At 58.7% G+C, this 21158-nt stretch overlaps 1 protein-coding gene across 3 annotated transcripts in view; it reads right to left on the minus strand.

Annotated features, from left to right (window-relative positions):
• Positions 1–5330: 5330 nt before the first annotated feature.
• The window catches only part of PXDN (peroxidasin), a 67444-nt gene continuing 51616 nt past the window's right edge, over positions 5331–21158 (minus strand). For 2 of the 3 annotated variants that reach the window (XM_070459141.1, XM_020900020.2), the window contains 9 exons: positions 19503–19611; positions 18789–18946; positions 16308–17811; positions 12874–13008; positions 12404–12612; positions 9904–10024; positions 9646–9778; positions 7870–7980; positions 5331–7269 (listed from right to left, as the gene is read on the minus strand). In XM_070459141.1, the coding sequence (XP_070315242.1) occupies positions 7150–7269; positions 7870–7980; positions 9646–9778; positions 9904–10024; positions 12404–12612; positions 12874–13008; positions 16308–17811; positions 18789–18946; positions 19503–19611 (2600 nt within the window). In that variant the 3' untranslated portion in view covers positions 5331–7149. The remainder of the gene's footprint in view (positions 7270–7869; positions 7981–9645; positions 9779–9903; positions 10025–12403; positions 12613–12873; positions 13009–16307; positions 17812–18788; positions 18947–19502; positions 19612–21158) is intronic. The other variant, XR_011484901.1, reaches the window with a different exon arrangement.

A 21158-nucleotide genomic window follows, 5' to 3' on the forward strand; every position in this document is an offset into this window, starting at 1 on the left:
CAAGTGAAAAGGGAAAGTGAAGTCGCTCAGTCGTGTCTGACTCCTAGCGACCCCGTGGGCTGCAGCCCACCAGGCTCCTCCGTCCATCGGATTTTCCAGGAGGGAGTCCTGGGGTGCGTTGCCACTGCCTTCTCCAGCTATGACTGCAGTTGAGCACAAATCAGAAGTCACATCTCAAGCATCCAGCCTCCCAAAGAGCTGTGATGTCTGCGGAGCACACAGGGAACTCGGAGCTTCTGGACGCTTCTGGGGTGAAGCATGGCAGGAAGTCGAGTGTTAGCATACGTGCTCACATTCCCCAAGTCTGCTGAGATGAAGCGCTCTGGCCTCAGTGTTGCAAGAAGCGGGTTTGAGTCTCGGGTCCCCGGTTCCCAACATCTGTGAGTGTCGGGGGTCTCGGGAGCAGGGGGCGACCCAGCCTGGCGGAGACACTCCGTGGACAAGAGGCCAGGGTGGTACCACGTCCCAGGCCCTGTGATTCCACGGACACTGAAGCACGTTTACAAGAAATGATGACCCTGGCTATTCTCTGCATTGATTTCTGGTGCCGTAATTTCTAAAGAACGCAAGCAGCAATGTTTTCCAGGAACTTCCTGTGAGAACAGCTGCAAACCATGTCGCCCAGCAGCGGCTCCGTCGCGGCCCCACTTTGTTTTGCTCGAACAGGACAAAATAGGAGAGTGGCTCTGTGCTGGGAAGGGTGAGGGTGGCAGGGAAGCGAGCGAGCTGGTGTCTCACAGCTCAGAAATGGGGCTTCAACCCAAGCCCGAGCCAGAGCGATTCGACCTGGGTAGAACACACAGCTCGGAAACGGGGCTTCAACCCAAGCCCGTGCCAGAGCGATTCGACCTGGGTAAAACACACAGCTTGGAAACGGGGCTTCAATCCGAGCCCGTGCCAGAGAGACTGGCTTCAGTAAAGCACACAGCTCCAAAACCTGGGGCTTTCAATCCAAGCCCGTGACAGAGAGATTCGGCTTTGGTAAACCACATCCAGCAGGACCTTTTCTGTGATGCCTGAGATGATGCTGGGAGTGGGAAAAGGGAGGTTACAATGGAGATCAGATCACCCCACACCCTCTCCCTCCCCAAACTTCCAGGACAGGGAAGCCACCGGGGCCCCGGCTTCCACCCTCGGACCTGGCTCTTTCCGTGCCAGCGACAAAGGACAGTCTCCTCCCCTCCCCGGTCCCCGCCCCACCCCCAGTGACACCGCAGGCCCACAGAGCAGCTGTTTCTGGCACACAGGCTTCCTGGCAGCGGTGACTGGGCCAGCACTGGGCTGACGGTCAGAGTTACAAAGGGGAAAACCCCGACTCCAAGGCCGCTCTGTTAAGTTACAACACCAGGCAGAGCTGTTTGGGGAACGAGCCTGAGACTGGCGGGCTTCCTGCCTCTGAACAAAGAACTTCAGACGCTGAAGGAGAAAATAAGACTGAGTCACTTTTAGCAAATTTCACGGACATTAAAATAGGCACCTCTGGAGTTTCTGGAACCTTCCAAATTAAAACGTGACCTCACTGACAATGCTCAATGATTGGGTTTAAGAGTCTCTGTTACCATAAACATAAAAGGTGGAGGATACACAAGATTTCAAGCAGAAGGCATAACCCTCCACACCTGCAGAAGCAAGAGCATGTCTGCCCAGGGCCTGTGGCACAGGAGCTGCATTCAAGATGCAGGATGGTTCCCAAAGGGGCGCCCCCAAGGGAGGGAATGCTTTCTGAGAGGAGCCGATGGGGCATGGCAGACACGAGACAGGACAGACTAGACACGGGACAGGACAGACAGACACGGGACAGACACGGGACAGACAGACATGGGACGGACAGACATGGGACAGACACGGGACAGAGAGACAGACAGGGGACAGGAAAGACACGGGACAGACAGACACGGAACAGGACAGACACGGGACAGACAGACACAGGACAGACAGACACAGGACAGGACAGACAGACACGGGACAGACAGACAGACATGGTACAGACAGACACGGGATAGACAGACACGCGACAGGACAGACACAGGATGGACAGACACGGGACGGACAGACAGATACAGGACAGACAGACACGGGACTTACAGGCACAGGACAGGACAAACAGCCACGGGACAGACAGACACGGGACAGACAGACATGGGACAGACAGACAGACACGGGACAGACAGACACGGGACAGACAGACACGGGACAGACAGACAGACACGGGACAGACAGGCACAGGACAGAAAAGACAGACATGGGACGGACAGACACGGGACAGGACAGACAGACAGACACGGGACAGACAGACAGACGAGACAGGACAGACAGACACGGGACGGACAAACAGACATGGGACAGGACAGACAGACAGACACGGGACAGACAGCCATGGGACGGGACGGACACAGGACGGGATGGACAGGGGGGAGGACAGGCCCAGGACAGCCTGCAGGGGCCCAGGTGGGCTCAGATCTGTCCCCCCCGCAGGGCGCCCTCCCCGTGGGGGGACCTGGTGCCCGCGCCCCCGCCTGCTGCCCACTCTCTCCTCTGCAATTACAGGTCAACCGGTGCCACTGTTGAAGCCAGGGCTCCCGCCGTCCACAGTGGGGGTTCCAGGGAGCTCAGGGCTCTGGCAGGTTTGGGGAGAGACCGCCCCGACCCCCGTGCTGCTCCCACATTTCCTGCCTCACAGTGGGGGTTCCAGGGAGCTCAGGGCTCTAGCAGGTTTGGGGAGAGGCCACCCCAATCCCCGTCCTGCTCCCGCATTTCCTGCCTCACAGTGGGGGTTCCAGGGAGCTCAGGGCTCTGGCAGGTTTGGGGAGAGACCGCCCCGACCCCCGTGCTGCTCCCTCATTTCCTGTCTCACAGTGGGGGTTCCAGGGAGCTCAGGGCTCTGGCAGGTTTGGGGAGAGACCGCCCCCGACCCCCGTGCTGCTCCCGCATTTCCTGTCTCACAGTGGGGGTTCCAGGGAGCTCAGGGCTCTGGCAGGTTTGGGGAGAGACCGCCCCGACCCCGTCCTGCTCCCGCATTTCCTGTCTCGAAGGTCCTGGGGTCCTATGGCTGCAGCTGCGGGAGGTGATGAGGGCGTAAAACCAGAAAAACCTTCCTGAAACTTTGTCAGAGAAACCTTTCTTCCCCCCTAAATACATTTAAGATGCGTTGTGGTAATTCACTAGGCACACGAAAGAATCTTCTGGCAGATGGAATACAACAGTTTATGTCACTGCATGTGCGCTCAGCCAGTCAGTCGTGTCCAACTCTCTGCGGCCCCGTGGACGGCAGCCCGCCAGCCTCCTCCGCCCACGGGCTTCTCCGGCAAGAACCCTGGAGGGGGCTGCTGTGCCCTCCTGCAGGGGACCTTCCCGACTCAGAGAGCAAACCTGCGTCTCCTGCACTGGCCGGTGGAGTCTTTACAGCTGAGACACCTGGGAAGCCCCATTTATGGTCCTGAGCACACATTTTTCCCCACAGGAAATAGCTGCAAATATTTTAAGAAGGCACTAGGTATGTTTCCATACATTCTCCTTTTTCTTTAAATGAAGACCTTATATTTTAAAGGAGCTGTTAGGCTTATAAGAAAATTGAAAGTACAGAGACATATCTGCTTCCCAGTTGTTGAAATTGCTGAAACCTGCAATATCTTTCTAATGACTTCAGATTTTTATTATGAAATAAAACATGCAAAAAATACCTAAAAGTGAATTGACAGCTTAATAAATTATTATAAAGAAACTCATGAAAACCACCAAGACCAGGAAGTTAGATGTTGTCATAATGATCTCAAAGATGAAGGAAAAGGGCTTTCGTGGTGGCTCAGATTGTACAGAATCCGCCTTCAATGCAGGAGATCCAAGTTCCATTCCTGGGTGGGGAAGATCTCCTGGAGAAGGGAATGGCAACTCACTCCAGTCTTCTGGCCTGGAGAATCCCAGGACAGGAGCCTTGCGGGCTACAGTCCATGGGGTCGCAGAGTTGGACACGACTGAGTGAGCAGCACTTTCACTGTTTCACTTTTCATGGTCATCTCAAAAGCGCTTCATGTGCCTCTTTCTGATTTCCGCCTGCAATCTAATCTCCCTGTTGGTTTTTTATATCAATCTCTCTCCTTATTTTCTAAAGCAATATACAAAAAACAAAAATAAAGCAAGACACAAATGACTTTTGCCAATTTTACAGCATCCACCTTCTTTCCGTTAAAATGGCACATGGCTCTTGGCTCTCCGTCAACCACTGACCAGGCAGGGGCCTGATCTGTCTCCTGGTGACTGCCGGGTGGCGAGCAGCTGAGCTCAGGTGGGCCAGTGAGCTGACCCCCTATCCCCTGGGACCAGCCTCGGGCTGAAGCAGCTTCAGGTGAGCGGCGTGGACCGTGAAACCCAGGTGCCCCGCGCCCCAGGGGTGGGAGCTGCGCCCCACCACTGGGCTTGCTCAGAACCAGGTCGAAGGCGGCTCTTCCCTCACCCCCCAGCTCAGCCTGCTGTCCTTCCAGGGCCAGAAGCCTCAGCCCTGACTGCGTTGGGGCGGCGGGCACGCGGCTGGCACGGGGCTGGTCTCGAGGAAGTGCGGGGACGTCTGCCTGGCCGGGCTACAGGCCCACAGTCTGGCCCCTGCGTCCCTCTCGGCCAGCATTTGTTGACCTTTCACCCACACGCCGTTCTGCAGCCGCCCCACCTGAGTCTCGGGGCTCCAGCTCCCGGCGATCCTGAAACACCCAAGCGCACGTGCAGGGAAGTGTACTCACCTCACACAGAAACATCACGTGACATCTGTCACTGGAAGAAAGAGCTGAGCCCTTCTCCCCACCCCGTCTATGACCCGCGAGACCCCCAGGAGACCATCAGTGACGCGGGCTCAGCACGACTATGAAAGTTCAAGGGGTCTTCTTACAAGCTCTGAAAGATTTGGCAACTTAAAAAATGTCAATACTTAATCTTCCCCTGACCTATTTTTTTCTCATATTTCCATGAATGGTCATGATGTTCCTGCAAAGACCCCTCCTATGACTTCCAGGTCCCTTCAGGACCCCATCCTGTATCCCGCCTGGGCCCAGGGCACCATGGGCTGGACAGCTGTCCACAACCACACATTTCCAGCCACAGAGCCAGAAACGTCGGGTGGTGGGGCAGGGGCTGCAGCTTTCTCCTGGGAGCTCGCCCCGACCCGCCCGAGACTCTCAACAAGGAGGCCAGCTCGGTCCCCAGGACGGCACCCAGCCAGGGGAGGAGAGACGAGTCCTCCTCGAGTATCCCCGAGTTCCCCTCCCCCTTTCCCGTTTCTCTACGAAGGGCCCAGCCCCTCGGGGACCTGCCTCCCGATCGGCTCAGGAAAGGAAGACCCACGCTCTGTTTGGAAACGTGGCCCGTTTATTGGAACTGAAAGGCATTGTTACATAGTGCAAACGTCTCTTTGGTGACGGGCTGATTACAATGAACAGAAGAAAGGCACTTGCTGCTGGCCAACATCTGATTAGAAGGGCCAGTGAGTCTGTACACACCGCGTCCTCCGCGGGGGCCGCTGGAGGGCGCGGCCGGCCCATCCCCAGCCGCAGAGCGTCCCGGTGACTCAGAAGGCCACCCGGCGCGTTAGACAAAGCCATCCCAGTCCCCGCGTCCTCTGCATCAAGCCACCGCTCAACCTCGGGCGCCTCCAGACTCCACACGCTCCAGAAGGTGGGATCTCATACCTGAGCAACGTACGTAACCATCCGCCTCAGACAAAGTGAACCATTTCCTGTCTGCAGAGATGGGTGCCACGGTCTGATTATCTGCCCCGTCTGCCCTGCTATGTGAAGAGGAGCCCTGTGCCCAGGAACCCTGGAGCTTGTACTGATCTGATCACCAGTGATGTGCGCTCACAAGTCCAGCCGCCCGTGTGGAAAGCCGCTGCCCGCCCCCCGGCTGGAACGCAGCCCCGCAGGCACTGGGGTCTCCTGCTGCGGGGAGGAGGGCTGGGCCAGAACCCAGCTTTCAAAGTGCCCGGCACCTGCTGGACGCCGCCTGGAGACCTGCCTCCTCTTCCCCACCCATGACAGGCTCCACACGGTACCACCAACTCCAGACTCGCCCACATGGACCGAGCCGGCCAGGGTCCCAGAGGGTCTCCCGTAGGAAGCGCGGGCGGGCACCATGTCTGCACCCTGCACTCAGGTCCGAGAACAGAGCAGGAGATCCAGGGACCTGTTTTCCAGAACACAGACCATTTGCATTTGGAACCAAACAGGAGGTTCCGGTCGAGTAAAAAGACAGAGGCCATGAGGTATGGAAGTTGTTTCTCACTGAGCCCTACGGGAACTTGAGCGGCATGGACGAGCGGTTTCTGCCGTATCCAAAGCTAAAACCTGCGTGAAATTTCATCAACCATCACACGCGGCAGAGATACAAATGAGGTATACGGACCGGCTGCTTTTCTTGAACGGACTCTGACAACCTGAAGTCAGAAAGTCCCCGACACGCGTGTTCCTCCCGTCGGAACAGGGATCGAGAGCGTGGCGGCTCGGCCGTGGACTCCGGCGGGTGAAGCCGGGCGGCGGAGCAGGGTGCCCGTGCCGTGGGCGATGCTGGTGCGGATGGGGCGCCGTCCCGCCTGGTCCACACCCGGCAGCGTGTGCGCCGGTCACGGGGGAGCGCGGCGGCTTCAAACCTTCCGGGCTGCGTGGAGTCGGGGTCACAGGCGGCGGGGCCCGCGGAGCGGCAGGGGCCGAGGGAGGGGGCGCGGGGGCCCACGCTGGCCGCCTGCACTGCCGCCCCACGTCCGTGCAGACTGTTCTGTTTGCCAGGGACGGATTCTCTTTCAAATCCTGCGTCCCTCTGCCGCCGGCTCCGCTCTGCAGGCTCCTGGCGCCGGAACCCAGCGGGACTAACTTTCAGTTGAGAAGAAACGGTGATACTAGGTGAAATCAATTAGGAGCCTAAATGATTGAACTGTGCAATTTAATAGTAGCACCAATTTTTCATTAAAAAAATTAAATAGAAACCTGAGAAACCTTAAGATCGAGTCAGGACACGCGTCTGCCCCGCGGTCTGCCGGTGAACGCTCAGGCTGGGGGTCCCCGGGTGAGCTCGCACGGCTCTGAGCCGTGGCCCCCGCCTCCCAGCCTTGCTGCCCCGGCACCTGCGCGACCTAGCTCCCGGGGCCAGGAGAAGCTCCGGGCTCGCAGACGCTCAGGGCTGCTTCCCCGTGGAGTCTCTGGAGCACACGGGGCAGCAGGCTCCACTGACCCTGGCGGGCGCTGGGCAGTCAGCTGGCTGGCAAGTCTCCACAAAGCAGGTGACCTGCCCATCCTGGAGGGGAGAGCACAGAGCCGTCAGCCCTGGGAGCTGCCCCGGCTGTGCCCGTCCCGCTGGGCTGGCCTCCTGGGGGGGTTCTGGGGTTAAAGGGCGGCTGACTCTCCTCCACAGCGGACACCCCGCTCCTTCCGGAGGCTCCCCTGCCGTCCCCAGGCCCTGGGCTGTCAGCCCCCTGCACAGCCTCGCCCTGGGGGCCCCAGGGATCACGTCCCTGCATGTTGACCAGGCTGCCTATGGAGGAGCTGGGTGGCAGGGCTGTGTCCAAACCAGGGACGCCAGACTGCTGCTCTGCCCGTCCAGGGGAACAGACCAGTCCCCACCTGGCTCCCAACTCCACCCTGAAGCTCCTCTAGGGCAGGGCCACCCCCAGGCCTGCCCCCGAGGCCCCCACTGCCCGCTCCACCCACTCGCTCGGAGACAGGGAGCCGCCCTTCCTCGCTCGTGTGGGCACTCCCGTGCTGAGCAGGGGGAGCGGGGTCCCCATCAACCTTTACGTACGGCTCCGGGAGGAGAGCCCCAGCTCCCGAGGGAAGAGGGAGGGGACCCCACAGCTGAGACCTCCGATCCCCGGGGCCTGCCCGGGAGCACACTCACGCGGCATTCACAGGTGGTGCAGGGATCCCGAGTCCACTCAGCCCCGTCCGCGTACGAGCTGCCATCTGCATCCACGCAGTCTGCGCCGAGCCGAGACTCGAGTTTCTTTATCTGCAGCAAAGCAGACGCCCGGGCGCTCGGACGCAGCTCAGCGCCCGCTCCCGCTCCGCCACATGAGATGACGTCTCAGGACAGACAAGAGAGACCCCATATCCGAGAGAGATGACGGGGCCAAGAGAGACCCCAAAGTCCCTTCCTGGATCTTCAAGCGTGTCCCAAACCTGCATGACAACCGCCTGATGCCCCCAGCAGCCCCGTGTGTGAGGCCAGAAGTGCCTGGGCCGGAAATGTGGTCCAGCAGTGCCTAAAGAGGAGAGGACCCACAGGCAGGAGCAAAGAGGAGGCGGGCTCAGGTCTGGGCAAGAGAAACATTCTCAGCGGCTTCTCAAAGCAGTGCTGGGCTGAGACCGCTCTGGAGCCCAACGGCACATCAGCCCTGCTGGGGGCAGCGCTGAGGGGCTAACGGTGACTGGGGGCCCTTGGGCCCTGGTCGTGACTGCCAAACAGCTCCGCCCGTCTCCCTCGGGGGCACCTGAGCGGGGAGAGCCCCACCTGCCCAACCGCTGAAACAGGTCCAGGAGAGGCACTGGGGTGGGGGCGGCTCTCACCGCCCAGCCCGCCTCCTTCCTGTCCTCGGGCCGCCCGACCCGTCGGAGCAGAGTGGTCTGACCCCCGCCCTGCCCTCTGCCCCCTCCCGGGGGTTGGGGGTCCGGCCTCATGGACGCAGGCACCAATCCTGCGGTGGGTGCAGCCCCCGCGGCTGGGCCCTCGGGACAGCCTGTGCCATTGGCTCAGGGCCTGTATGGGTTTGCGTCTCAGGCTCCAGGCACAGGGGGTGCTTCCTGCCCGGGCCCCAGCCAGCACCCAGGGTCCCCCGGGCAGAGGAGACACCACAGGGCAGTCTGCCCGGGCCCCAGCCAGCACCCAGGGCTCCCCCGGGCAGAGGAGACGCCGCAGGGCAGTCTGCCCGGGCCCCAGCCAGCAACCAGGGTCCCCCCGGGCAGAGGAGACACCGCAGGGCAGACACACAGCGGCTGCGGAGGCTGAACAGAAGATGCTGATTCCCCCGAGCTGAGGATCGAAGCTCCCACAGGCGGGAGGGGCCTCCAGCATCAGAAACCCCCCTCAGCATGACCTTCTGAGATCTGTGGACGTCTCAGCCTGACACCTCACTTCCCACTCCCACCACGTGAACGCACAGGGCGACCCCTGTATGTGCCCTGGCGTGGGGTGGCGTCGCCGTCTGCAGACCCCGGGGACGGGCCCAGGACCCTCCCATAGATATGCAGCGGCTCCCCACCATCCACGGGGACCTGACCTCCGTCAAACCCCACGCCTCTGGGAGCAGGGGTCTAACCGGCGTCTCTGGAGGGGCAGCTCTGGGCAGGACTCAAGGCCTGAATTCTGCACGGCCCTGACGGTGAGCCGCGAGCGGAGTGTGGGCTCCGTGGCCGCTCTAGGCAGTGTCCCAGGGGACACTGCACCCCTTCTCATGCCGAGGACCCCCAGGCCTGGAAGCCCAAGAGCGGCTCCCTGGGGCCTGGCCAGAGTCACGCCCAAAGCAGAGAGAGAAACGTGGCCTCGCTGAGGCTCCAGGGCTGAGGATGAAGGGCTGCCCCAACATCACTCTCCTCACAGCCACGGAGGGAGACACGCAGGCTGGACTGGAGGATGGGGGGCCGGGGCCGGGGGGGGGGGTGTCAGGGAGCCACCCACCTGCTTCCTGAGGTCCGTGATGGTCTTCTGCATCTCCAGGACAAACTCCCGGAAGTCGCTGGTCCCCGGCCCCTGCAGCTGCTCCAAGGAGGCATCTGTGCCGTTACTGGGAGGTGCCCGGGGCTTCCCGGCTCTGCTTGGAGAAGCAAGGGGCGCTCAGTGATGGAGCTGCCAGTGTGGGCTCCCGGGCTGTGCGTGGGCGGGCAGACGCACAGGGCACCCTGCAGGCCCGAGGGCCAGCTGGGGGCTCAGACGTACCTTGGCACCTTCCCGGGCCCTGTCTCCCTGGCTGGCTCATCCTCCTGGTAGCTGAACTCAAGAGACCGCCTGCCTCGGAAGTGGTAGGAGAAGGCGTTGAACTGGCCCCGGGTTCTGCAGTCTGTGAGCAAAATGTACACACATCAGGGTCGGCTACTCTCACGAAGGACATCAAGAACCAAGGACGTCTGGGCGAGAACCATCCCTCCTGAAGGGCGCTAGAGGCGCTCACATTGCAGGGGGTGGCGGCGCCTTGCACTCACCTCCCCACTACCCTGGGCGAGGGGCCTGGAGCCCGTGACCCCCCCTTGCTCCCCCAAGGGCTCCACAGCCCAGCCCCCCAGTGGAGCACACGCGTGCCGTCCTGCCCCACCCAGGAGACTTTGGTACTATTTCAGTAATTTCTACAATTATTTCAAAATGGAACACGGGTGTGTATTCGTCTCTATGACTCATCAGCCCACAGAGAAGATGAAATTAATCACTTTGATCGAAAGAAAAAGATGTTCCCAGATGGAGCTTCTTGGGTTTCCCACATGAGCTAATTCCATACTTGGATTAAACAAAAACATGACTGAGAGACGCAGCTCAAAGCTGTGTCGAGCGGCCCTTTCACACTCAGGGAAGTGAAACCTCAACAGCAATCTACATCTGGTCCTGTCAAACTGAACTCTTTTTCCTGCCACTTTTTAGGTGTGACTTTTGGACTAAAAGAAAAACAGATAAAGCTCTTAAAGCAGTTCTTCAAGTTGTGTCACCTCAGGGCTACGCTAGACAGCTAAGAGGAGAAGAATCCAGATAAAAGGAGGGCAGAGCTATGTCAAGCACCTCCATCTCTGCCTGCCCAGCTGAAGAGGCCTGGGCACGGACAGAGGACAAGTCTGGATCAGGGACTTGGGTGTGGGGGCAAAAAACAGCAAAGCTGAATTCATTCCTTCCTCGACAGCCTCAGGGAGTCTGCTACAGCTTCATCAGAAAATGGAGTTTCTGTGTCTAAGAAGAACTGGCTTTTCCCTGTGATTTTCAAATAGAACTGCTTTCTGCAAACATAAAAATGAAATTCTTTGCCATATATGTGGAAAACTGTTGCAACCTTAAAAAGTATTTTTTTTTTTAAGAAAGAAAAACAAGTTCCCAAGTTCCCAAGAGCTATAAAAATAAGAATTAAATGCTTTGCAAACTTGGGCATATACAGAGCAAAACTTCAAACTTTAAGTGAATTCTACAACATTGTAAATCACATTCATCACATACATATACATTTAGCATATTATATATCATGCATTATACATACATCATATACGGGCAGAGGAGAAGTCACAAAGACTCCCATCACACCCATACACAGAATGTGTATCAACCCAGATTTCAATATTTACTAATGAAAATAACAGCAAATTAAGACCAATTACTAATGAGAACGACCTAGCCAGGACTTCTTCAGAAAGAAGACACGGAAGAGCAAACTGGATTCTGCACCTGGTGTCCACCAGCAGGCGGAGCAAGGGCTGGGGCTCAGGGCCACCTCATCTGCGGCTGCTTGACCTGTGGGGTCACCCCGGGCTTGCAGCCCCGTGATCTCACCACAGTAATGGGCCCTCAGAGTTTCCCCGCTGCAGTGTTTCCTGGGCCTCTGATCACAGTTTGAATAAAGCCAAACTACATTCAAACTAGAATGTGCAGTCAAGGTTAGCCGCGACCCAGAATGCAGAGCAGGAGTCTTGCGGGGCAGTGGCCCCTGAGCAACCGGGAAGGCACGTCCAGAAACGGGCGTCTCGGGCTCCCAGAGGCCTGCAGGTACCTGCCATCGCCCCGTGCTTCCTCAGAAGTGCTTACAGCACATCTCTCTGCACACATACGTTATTCTAGGCATTCAGGACACACAGCACCCATTTAAAAAAATCAACGTATGTCTGACACACTTTTCGTATGTTTCTTGTTCATCTTTTATCTGCAGGTTCAGATATCTTGCTGTTTAGTCGCTAAGTTGTGTCCAACTGTGTTGCGACCCCATGGACCACAGGCACCAGACCAGGCTCCTCTGTCCACGGGCTTCCCCAGGTAGGAACACTGGAGCGGGCAGCCTATCCCGCCTCCAGGGGACCTTCCCAACCCAGGGATCCAACCAGAGTCTCCTGCACTGCAGGTGGACTCTACCACGGAGCCACCGGGGAAGCCGCAGGTACAAATAACAGGCGGGCCATCAAATGCAGGCACATGGGCGGTTCCCCAGGGAAACTGGGCACTTACTGCATCAACGTTCTGCTTTCCGTCTCTGTCACTGAGCACCTTAGCCCTCACACCAACTCCTGTCTCGTGGCTTCACACACTCGTCGCCGTCACTCACCGCTTTCACGGTCCACAACACTGCCCAGTGGACGCTCAGGGCTGACCGCCTTCCCCCCGCCGGGGACCCCTGTCTCCGCCTGCTTCCCCCGCTGTGCTGACCCCAGCCTGTGCTCCGCCCAGCTGTCAGGGGCGGACGGGAACCCGAGCCCACCTTCACAGCAGTCCTGCCACACCCGGAGGTCCACCCGGGGGATCTCGTCGCAGCTGCTGTAGCCGTGGGGGAACTCGGCCACTCGGAACACGTCCCTCTGCACACGCGTGATGTTGTCGGCGTTGTCGCATACGATGCGGGCCAGCGAGCCCTGCTTGATCTGGGTGAGCTGGGCCGGAGTGAAGACCCCCGGGTTCTCGTACCACAGCCTGCGTCCCCGGGGCGAGAGCGAGGTCAGAGAGAGCCGGCGAGGCCGCAGCCCCAGGAGCCGGTTAAGACCGTCCTCACGTTCAGCTCCGCTCACGACACAGACGTGAGAGTCACGTGCTTTGGTGACAGTGCTCTGAGCGACCCGAAACGCAGAGACGAGAAGCCCACACTAAGAGCAGCAGCGGTCACCGCCGCGCCAGCACTGCCACTTTCCGGGAACACCCCTGCACGGGGCACCTGCTGAGCTCCCGGGGGCTTACCTGTCCCCGTCCCGAAGGCGCTTGAACTGCGTGCTCAGCAGACACATCAAGGTGGGTCCCAGGCGGCTGCCAGGCACCAGGTCCTCCACCATGAGGGCCGGGAACAGGTCGATGTTGAGCGGGGAGCCGTACAGCCTGCGAGACGGAGCGGAGCCTCAGACTCAGCGCTGGGGCCCGGGGAGCGCCAGGCGTGTGGTCGTGTCTGACCCTCTGCAACCCCGCGGACTGCAGCCCACCAGGCTCCTCTGTCCATGAGATTCTCCAGGTAAGGATACTGGAGTGGGCCGCCGTTCCCTTCTCTAGCTAGTCGCTTTAGTCATATCTGACCTTCTGCAACCCCGCGGACTGCAGCCCACCAGGCTCCTCTGTCCATGAGATTCTCCAGGTAAGGATACTGGAGTGGGCTGCCATTCCCTTCTCTAGCTAGTCGCTTTAGTCATGTCTGACCTTCTGCGACCCCGCGGACTGCAGCCCACCAGGCTCCTCTGTCCATGAGATTCTCCAGGTAAGGATACTGGAGTGGGCCGCCGTTCCCTTCTCTAGCTAGTCGCTTTAGTCATGTCTGACCTTCTGCAACCCCGCGGACTGCAGCCCACCAGGCTCCTCTGTCCATGAGATTCTCCAGGTAAGGATACTGGAGTGGGCTGCCGTTCCGTTCTCTAGCTAGTCGCTTTAGTCATGTCTGACCTTCTGCGACCCCGCGGACTGCAGCCCACCAGGCTCCTCTGTCCATGAGATTCTCCAGGTAAGGATACTGGAGTGGGCCGCCGTTCCCTTCTCTAGCTAGTCGCTTTAGTCGTGTCTGACCTTCTGTGACCCCGCGGACTGCAGCCCACCAGGCTCCTCTGTCCATGAGATTCTCCAGGTAAGGATACTGGAGTGGGCCGCCGTTCCCTTCTCTAGCTAGTCGCTTTAGTCGTGTCTGACCTTCTGCAACCCCGTGGACTGTGGCCCACCAGGCTCCTCTGTCCATGGGGTTCTCCAGGCAAGGACACTGCAGGGGGTTGCCACGCCCTCCTCCAGGGGATCTTCCCAACCCAGGATGGAACCTGGGACTGACTCCCACATGGCAGAGAGATTTGTTATCGTCTAAGCCACCAGGGAAGCCCAGGACGCGTGCTGTCAGAAGTGGGATTCGAACACACGCCTCCAGGGAAGGCTGCGACCGAACCAGCGCCCTGGACTGCCTGGCCATCCTGACGCGGTGAAGAGCATGGCAAGAATGAAAAGGCCTCATGCTGTTCTCCATCACAATTTGATGTGATTCAGACCTTCATTTAACAATGACAATCCAGCTCTTTCTTTAAAGCATGTCAGTCGTATATTAAAGAAACATTCCCGCTTCCTGTTTATACACACATGATAAAGTACACACACAAGTTATTTATTATACAAAGTTTAGAGAAGCCCAGAAAACACAGGGAAGGAAATTAAAACAAAACCTTCCTGACCACTCAGAGACAACCTGACGTCTTAGCGTAAACGTTCCAAAGTTCCTGTCGTAGATGCATGTGAAGACAAAGCTACGAACAGCTGAAGACACACACTCCAAAGATGCTGGCATTCTACCCAACACTGAAAATGTATTTCCTGTGAGGAAATCACTTACGAATGGACACTGTACAAAAGACGAAGTCAGCAAGGTTTAAACAGTCAAGAACAAGCTCTCTCGCCAACCTCTTCCAAGTCCTACTCGTCCTATAACCGAGACGCCTCTTTCACCTCCTCGGACCCGGGATGCTGACCCTGGGCAAGGGCTGGCAGGGCCATCTGCAGAGCTGCTATTCTCGGGAGTGGGGTCAGCGTGAGGCCGCCCTCACCGCCCCCAAGTTCAAGGACCTTCACACTGAACTTCGGTTCAGATGGAAATTGTCAGACAGAGCCAGGCGAGTTTGTTCTCGGCCTGAGGGGGCTTTTCCCAGAGGAGACACCCCGTTCCTAGGTGGAGTTCCCCCATCTGTCCCCACCTGAACGATTGGCCTGCACGGGAGGCCCCCACGCTGGGGGTGCAGACCCAGAGACATGGCACCTGCCCGATCACAGCCCCCAGCCCAGGTCGCTCTCCACTCACTCCAGGCTGCTGGAGGTAGATCTGATCAGACGCCACTAACACAGCTGGGAGCACTCGCTCCTGAAGCTCCGTTTAAAGGCCTCCCTTCCCTGACGGGCTCGTGGGCTGAGGCTGGGACCTGCTGTCCCGCGTCGTCTCTCTTCCGGGACACCCCTCTCACTCCCACTCTGAGTCGGGCCTAATGTGGGGGAGCGGAGACACGGGACCCCCGGGTGGGCGGGTCATGCACTCGGCCCGGGTCCCCCGACCCCCAGCAGGGCCAGGCTGGAGAGCAGGTCCTTCGCGTGTCAGTGATGTAAGTTGGGCAAGGGACACACACCGGGAAAGCGACCTTGTCCATCTGGATGAGAACAACAGAGGATGCTCAAGCGTGAAAGGCACAGACCATCCACACCCCTGCGGAGCAGCCCTGTGACGAAAGGTCTTGTACAGGAGCGCGTTTGCCCAGGAACCCGGCCACCTGACACTGTGATTTAAACCAAGGCTGGAACATGCTGAGCTTAGCAGATGATGATGCCCAGTTACTTACAATCTGCAGCGAATCGTGAGTAAGGCACCACTTTCCCCTGAAAGCACCAGCCCAGCCCCAGAGGAGCACGGCTGAGCCTCAGGGTTAAGCGTGTAACTTAGGAGCCAGCGGCCCACCTTCTACACAACAGGAGAGTCCGGAGCGCACCCAGAGTGAGCCTTTTCAACAAAGTATCTTTTTTCTTTCTAAAACGACTCTTTCAAACCTGAGAACCTCCTGCACACGCACAGTGACCAGCGGACCAGCGGCTGCGAGGGGTCCCTGTGGGTGGTCACCTCCACTAGAGACCAGCTCAGAAACGCCGCAACAAACGACATGAGACACACGACTGGAGGAGCCAGGTGGACACCAGCAGAGAGGGTGGTGGTTCTGCAGAGCTCAGTCACTGCACAGTCTGGACGCACAGGGCCTGGGGACCAGGGCGGCGCGGCGGGAAGCTCCTTTCAGCAGGCCTGACGAGGCCGAGTTCGGCCACTGCTTTGCCCCTGGGAGGACGGGCTGCCCAGGGCTTCCCGGGGACCCTGCCCCGTGCAGCACATCTCCTCACACTTCTGTCCCCCCAGCCCGGCGACATCTCTCCTGGGAAGGGCTGAAGCTGCCCCCTAACGGGGGGCAGGGACCCGGGGGACATGGACAAGCCTCAGGGCTCAGGACTCATCGTCCTGCCAGCACCTGGGGCCGGTGCGTGCACTCAGCAGCACCCCCGTCTCTAACTCCAGACTCCACTCCACCCTCTAACTCCAGACTCCACCCCACCCTCCCCGGCTCGGCCGGCAGGGATGGAACCTCGGCTCCCGAGAGCTCGCCCCCCGCCCCCACGGCCCCCACACCCACCGCTGCAGCTTCTCCCGGATCTCGGGGCTCTTGATCTCGTTCTTCAGGTCCTCGAAAGTGTGGGGGGCCGACAGGTTGCAGTAGACGCGGTACTCGTGGTAGGGCGGGATGCCGTGGTCGCGGCCGCGCTGGATGTTGATGGCAGCCAGGTCCAGCGCCACCGTGTGCGCCATGGAGAAGAGCCGCTCCGTGAGCTCCGTGTTGAGCAGCTGGGACGGCACGCGCATCTTGCCGGGCACGCCGAACAGGCCGCGGAGCAGCGGGTCTATGCCGCCCTCGTTGACGATGCGGAAGGGGGAGAAGAAGGCCTTGTGCAGCGGCACGTGGCCCAGCGCCAGCGGCCGGAAGTCCTCGTCCAGCCGCTGCAGCACGGGGTTGATGAGCGTGTGGCCGAAGCGGAAGGCGGCCGTGGCGAAGGCATTGACGATGCCGGCGTTGACGCCCGGGTCGTAGCCGCGGTATTCGCCCAGCATTTTCATGCCCGCCTCGCCCAGCACCTTGGGCAGCCAGTGCTGGTAGGTGATGTGTTGCATCTGGGCGCCCACCAGCTTGCGGGCCTCGTGGTAGACCGTGTCGCCGTCCCAGTGTGGGTTCAGAGCCAGCAGCTCGGCGGCCACGCGGTTGTGCTCGCGGAACCACAGCGTGTGCATGCTAGTGAGGCCCAGCTGCTCGTTGGCGCGGTGGTCGCCGGCCAGGAAGCAGGGGATGGGGCTCTCGTTCTCGTCCCGCATGCATTCAGTGGGCGGCCCGGCGGCAAAGGGCAGCAGCGGCTTGCCGGAGCGCTGCACGATGCCCTGTCGCAGCAGCCCGCGCTGGCTGGCCAGGTCGCGGACCGCACGGGCCTCGTGCTCGGAGCTGCCGTACACGTTGGAGGCGTCGATGTAGGACGTGAGCTGGTTGATCTGCTCGCGGGGGTACACGGAGTTCATGAGTAGCGACGTCATGCCGCTGCCGCACACAGGACTGGAGCGCACGAAGAACATGCAGCGCGCCCCGCTGCGCGCCCGCGGGTCATCAGGCGGCAGGGCCACGGAGAAGCAGGGTGGGTCGTTGCTGCAGGCCGAGCTGCAGTGCTGCCCGTCGGAGAAGCGGGCCTGGCTCAGGGCCACCACCGTGGAGTCCAGGTCGTGGTCCAGGAACTGGCCCCACTGCATGAGCATGTGCGTGAACTGCTCGTCCGGGGTGATGACCTCCGAGCCGATGAGGGCCGTGGACACCAGGCGGGGCATGGGCAGCGGGTGCCCGTGGTAGCGCCGGCCCGGGTCGATGCCCCGCGGCGTGTTGAAGCCGTTCTCGTACACGGCCTTGAGCAGGCGCTCGAAGGCGGTGAGCGAGGCGCCCCACATGGGGTGCTGCAGGTTGTTGCAGGTGCCGTCGTGCGTGCGGTACTTCTGGTGGAAGCACATGTCCGAGCAGTTGTTGACGCGCCGGTGGGCCGTGCAGCCCGACAGGTTGGCGATCAGGCTCAGGTACTGCGGGGACACGAGGTCATTGTAGTGGTAACCTGGTCGGGGGGGAGGGAGACGCGGCTCAGCGACCCGAGGCTGGGCCTGCTGGACCCGACTCGTGCAGAGACCCAGGAGGGGAAAGGCAGGGAGGTGAGCAGGTTCCAGCAGGAGTGGACCTGACGCACCAGCGCCTGGTCCTACCGCAGGCCCTCCCGGGTCAGACGCCCAGGGCTGCACGCTCGTCCATGCTCCCCACACGGCTGGACACATCCAGAGCATCTCAGAGCCCAGCAGGATTGACTAGACCTGTACTTACAGGAAATGGGAGCCGGAGCCCCTCTGCAGAGGACAGGGTCCTAAACACCCACACAAAGGGCAGTGAAGAGCCGGGGGTCAGTCTGTTCTGTCCGGGGGAGAGGCGATCAGACACTCGGGGAGGTGGGCTGCCCCAGAGAAGCTTTGAAGGGACAGGACACTGGGCTCCCAGTGCCAGCTGGCATCCAGCACTGGGCTCAGACCCCAAAGTCTGGCAGCTCCTGCCTCCCAGACAGAAGGCTCGGGTGGCCCCCGGCTCGGTCACAGCTGCCCTGAGGAAGCCCATTCCTGAGCCCAAGAGCCAGCCTGGGAAGTGCTGTCTCCCACACGCTGCCTGGGTGCTCACCCCCTTGGGTCCCGCAGAGCCTCATGGGGCGAGGGGCATGCTAAGGGCAGGGGCAGGGTGGCGTGACCCCCCACATCCACACAGCACCTGCTGAGGCTCCACCAGCGTCCTTCCTAGCACCCCTAACCGGGACCCAGGGCCTCCCAGGGCTCCCCTCTGCCCAGAGGACCTGACGATCGGAGCCCAGGGCCAGCAGGCCCCCCAAGCTGAGCACACATCACGTCCCCACCGGCTCTCCCACCAGGCCTGTGAAAACCACAGCACTGTCCCCGCTCAGGCCGACCGCAGTGACAATGCTCGCCACAGATGCGGGGCCAGGTGGGCTGGACCCGCCCGGGAAGGGGCCATGGGGATGGCGCCGCAGGTACTGACTGGTTCCATTGAGGTCCACCATCAGGCCGTGCTGCACATGCTCCTGGATCAGCTGCAGCGTCCGCTCGAAGATCTCCCCGGCCCGGGCCTGCTCCACCGTGTAGGGGTCCCGTGGATACCGGAACAGGGCCAGCAGATCATTCGGGGAGCGAGGGCGGCTGGTGGGTGGGTGTGGCGAGGAGGCAAGACAGGGACAGAAGTCACTCGAGAATCACCGCGGTTACCTGTTTCTACGGCTACATTTCTAGGGACACGAAGCACCGTACCTTACTTATTCCATGGAAGGCAACAAAGCAAAGGAACAAAACCAAAAGACACTAAACATGAATAATTCATTACGTCAACTGAAAAAACACAGATAGTCTATTTTAATTCAAACACAGCAAAAACACTTGGGGGTTGCCAAGATGAGCAAACGCATGAATGGCTTAAGAAATACTTTGTTTTTGCCAACTCACTGAGTAACAAGCCCAAGGAATGAGTCAAAAGTTTTCTAAAATGTTCTATTTGTGAATCACAGCTCAGCTTCTGCTTGGAAAGGACACACCTTTCTGTTATCTTAGCCCCCAGAAAAGTTAACACAATGCTGTTCATGATTCTCAAAATAAAACACTGCTTTAAGGACAGGAGACGCGTAAGAACTTGGTGCAGAACCATACACCCCCTGTAAAGCCAGCCCACGCGCGGGTCACAGCTGACTGCTTCTGCACATACCTGTCAAACAAGTGTGTCCGCGTGGAGTTGATGGCCCTGTCCACAGTCGCAATGGCTTCGACGATGGACGTGGCCACAAACGGGTCCCCGTTCCGACTGACATCAGGAACTAGGAGGCAGGAGGTTGTGGGTTACCAGCAAACACAGACACACACGGGTCCGAGAACAAAGACCAGACACCGCAACGCGGACGCTGCTCCAGAGCTATTTCTATGTTTCCCTCCAAAACTTAGGCTTCTTTATCACAAATTCTACTAGAAGCTGTTTTCAAACTGCATGAAAGATGCTTTAGAATCATGGGATTCCCCACAAAGGGTCAAAGAAGCTGCAACTGAAAACTCCGAAGTTCTTCTAGCAAAGTATCAGCTGACGGGGAGGCCAATTCAGGGCCACTGAGCAGCCGCCCTGCCCTGCTGGGCTTTATCCACCGGGGGATGCTGTGACGCCTCCTGCCGAGGGACAGACAGCCCTCCCGCTGCTGGACCTCAGCCCACTCGCCTCCCGAGGCTCTGCCGCCCCTCGTCCTAACTCTCACGGAAGGATCAGACATCCTACAGCCAGCTTGTGTGCATGCACGCTGTGCTCACACATACACACGTGGCGCATGCATACACACACACGCACACACACACGTGCACGGCTCCTGAACCTGCTTCCTCTGAAGTTACCACTCCCTTTCCACCGTCCTCTCTTCACTCCTTTTTCACTTAGTAGCATTTCACTTTTTTAGCATTTAGTTTGCTAAGTAACTTTTGTTCCAACCAAGCTTTTAAAATCTTTAAAAATGCCTCAGGCCAGGTCACCCACAACATGCACTAACTCAACAGTAAAATTTTCCTTCAAAATATACAAGCCTTCTAGAAAACTCAACATGGTTGAAAATGCCCTTGGTGAGATGCTGCCTTCGCGCGGTTCTGGGCACACCCCTCCTCCGGGTGCACCCCCTCCTCGGGGTGTACCCCCCCTCCTGGCACTGATCTCAAATAGAGACTGAATTGGATTTTGCATTGTAGTATAGCTGATTAACAATGTGTGGTAGTTTCAGGTGGACAAAATGGGATTCAGTCATACATATGTATCCCTTCTCCTCCAAACTCCCCTCCCATCCAGGCTGCCACATAACTCAGCAGATGCCTGAAAAACAGCATTCTCAACACAGTATTTTTTCATATTCTCAGAATTGGAATAGAAGTTTCAAGTCTCAAATACTTTTAAATCACTAATCACTTTTAGCAGTAATACTAGAAGCCAAATTCACGGAGCTGTATCAAAGTTTCTGAGTGAATATAAATTAGAAATCTGCATTCTCTTCATACGAAGTCAAATGAGTCGAATCAAAATGTCGTAATTTTGTCAGCTAGGCAAAAACTCATGAATTTTCCAAAACAAATACTATATTAACATAATATACATCTACACAAAAGCTTTTCTAGTATGCTTCATAACGGCTTGAGAGAGCGCGATGGCAAAGAAAAAGTGAAGAAGTGTAACCTAACTGAAATGGGAGCACTGCCGCGAAACAGGAAAAGGGAAGCAAACTAGATAAAGTGAAAGGCCAGTCCAGCTGCTCACCAGGATCACACCGAGCCCTGGAGAAGGACAGCGATACTGGGCATTTGTAGTTTCCAAAAAATTCCAAGATAATTCTGTTATGCA

Source organism: Odocoileus virginianus, chromosome 31 (genome assembly GCF_023699985.2).
Source record: "Odocoileus virginianus isolate 20LAN1187 ecotype Illinois chromosome 31, Ovbor_1.2, whole genome shotgun sequence".
Lineage (NCBI taxonomy): Eukaryota > Metazoa > Chordata > Mammalia > Artiodactyla > Cervidae > Odocoileus > Odocoileus virginianus.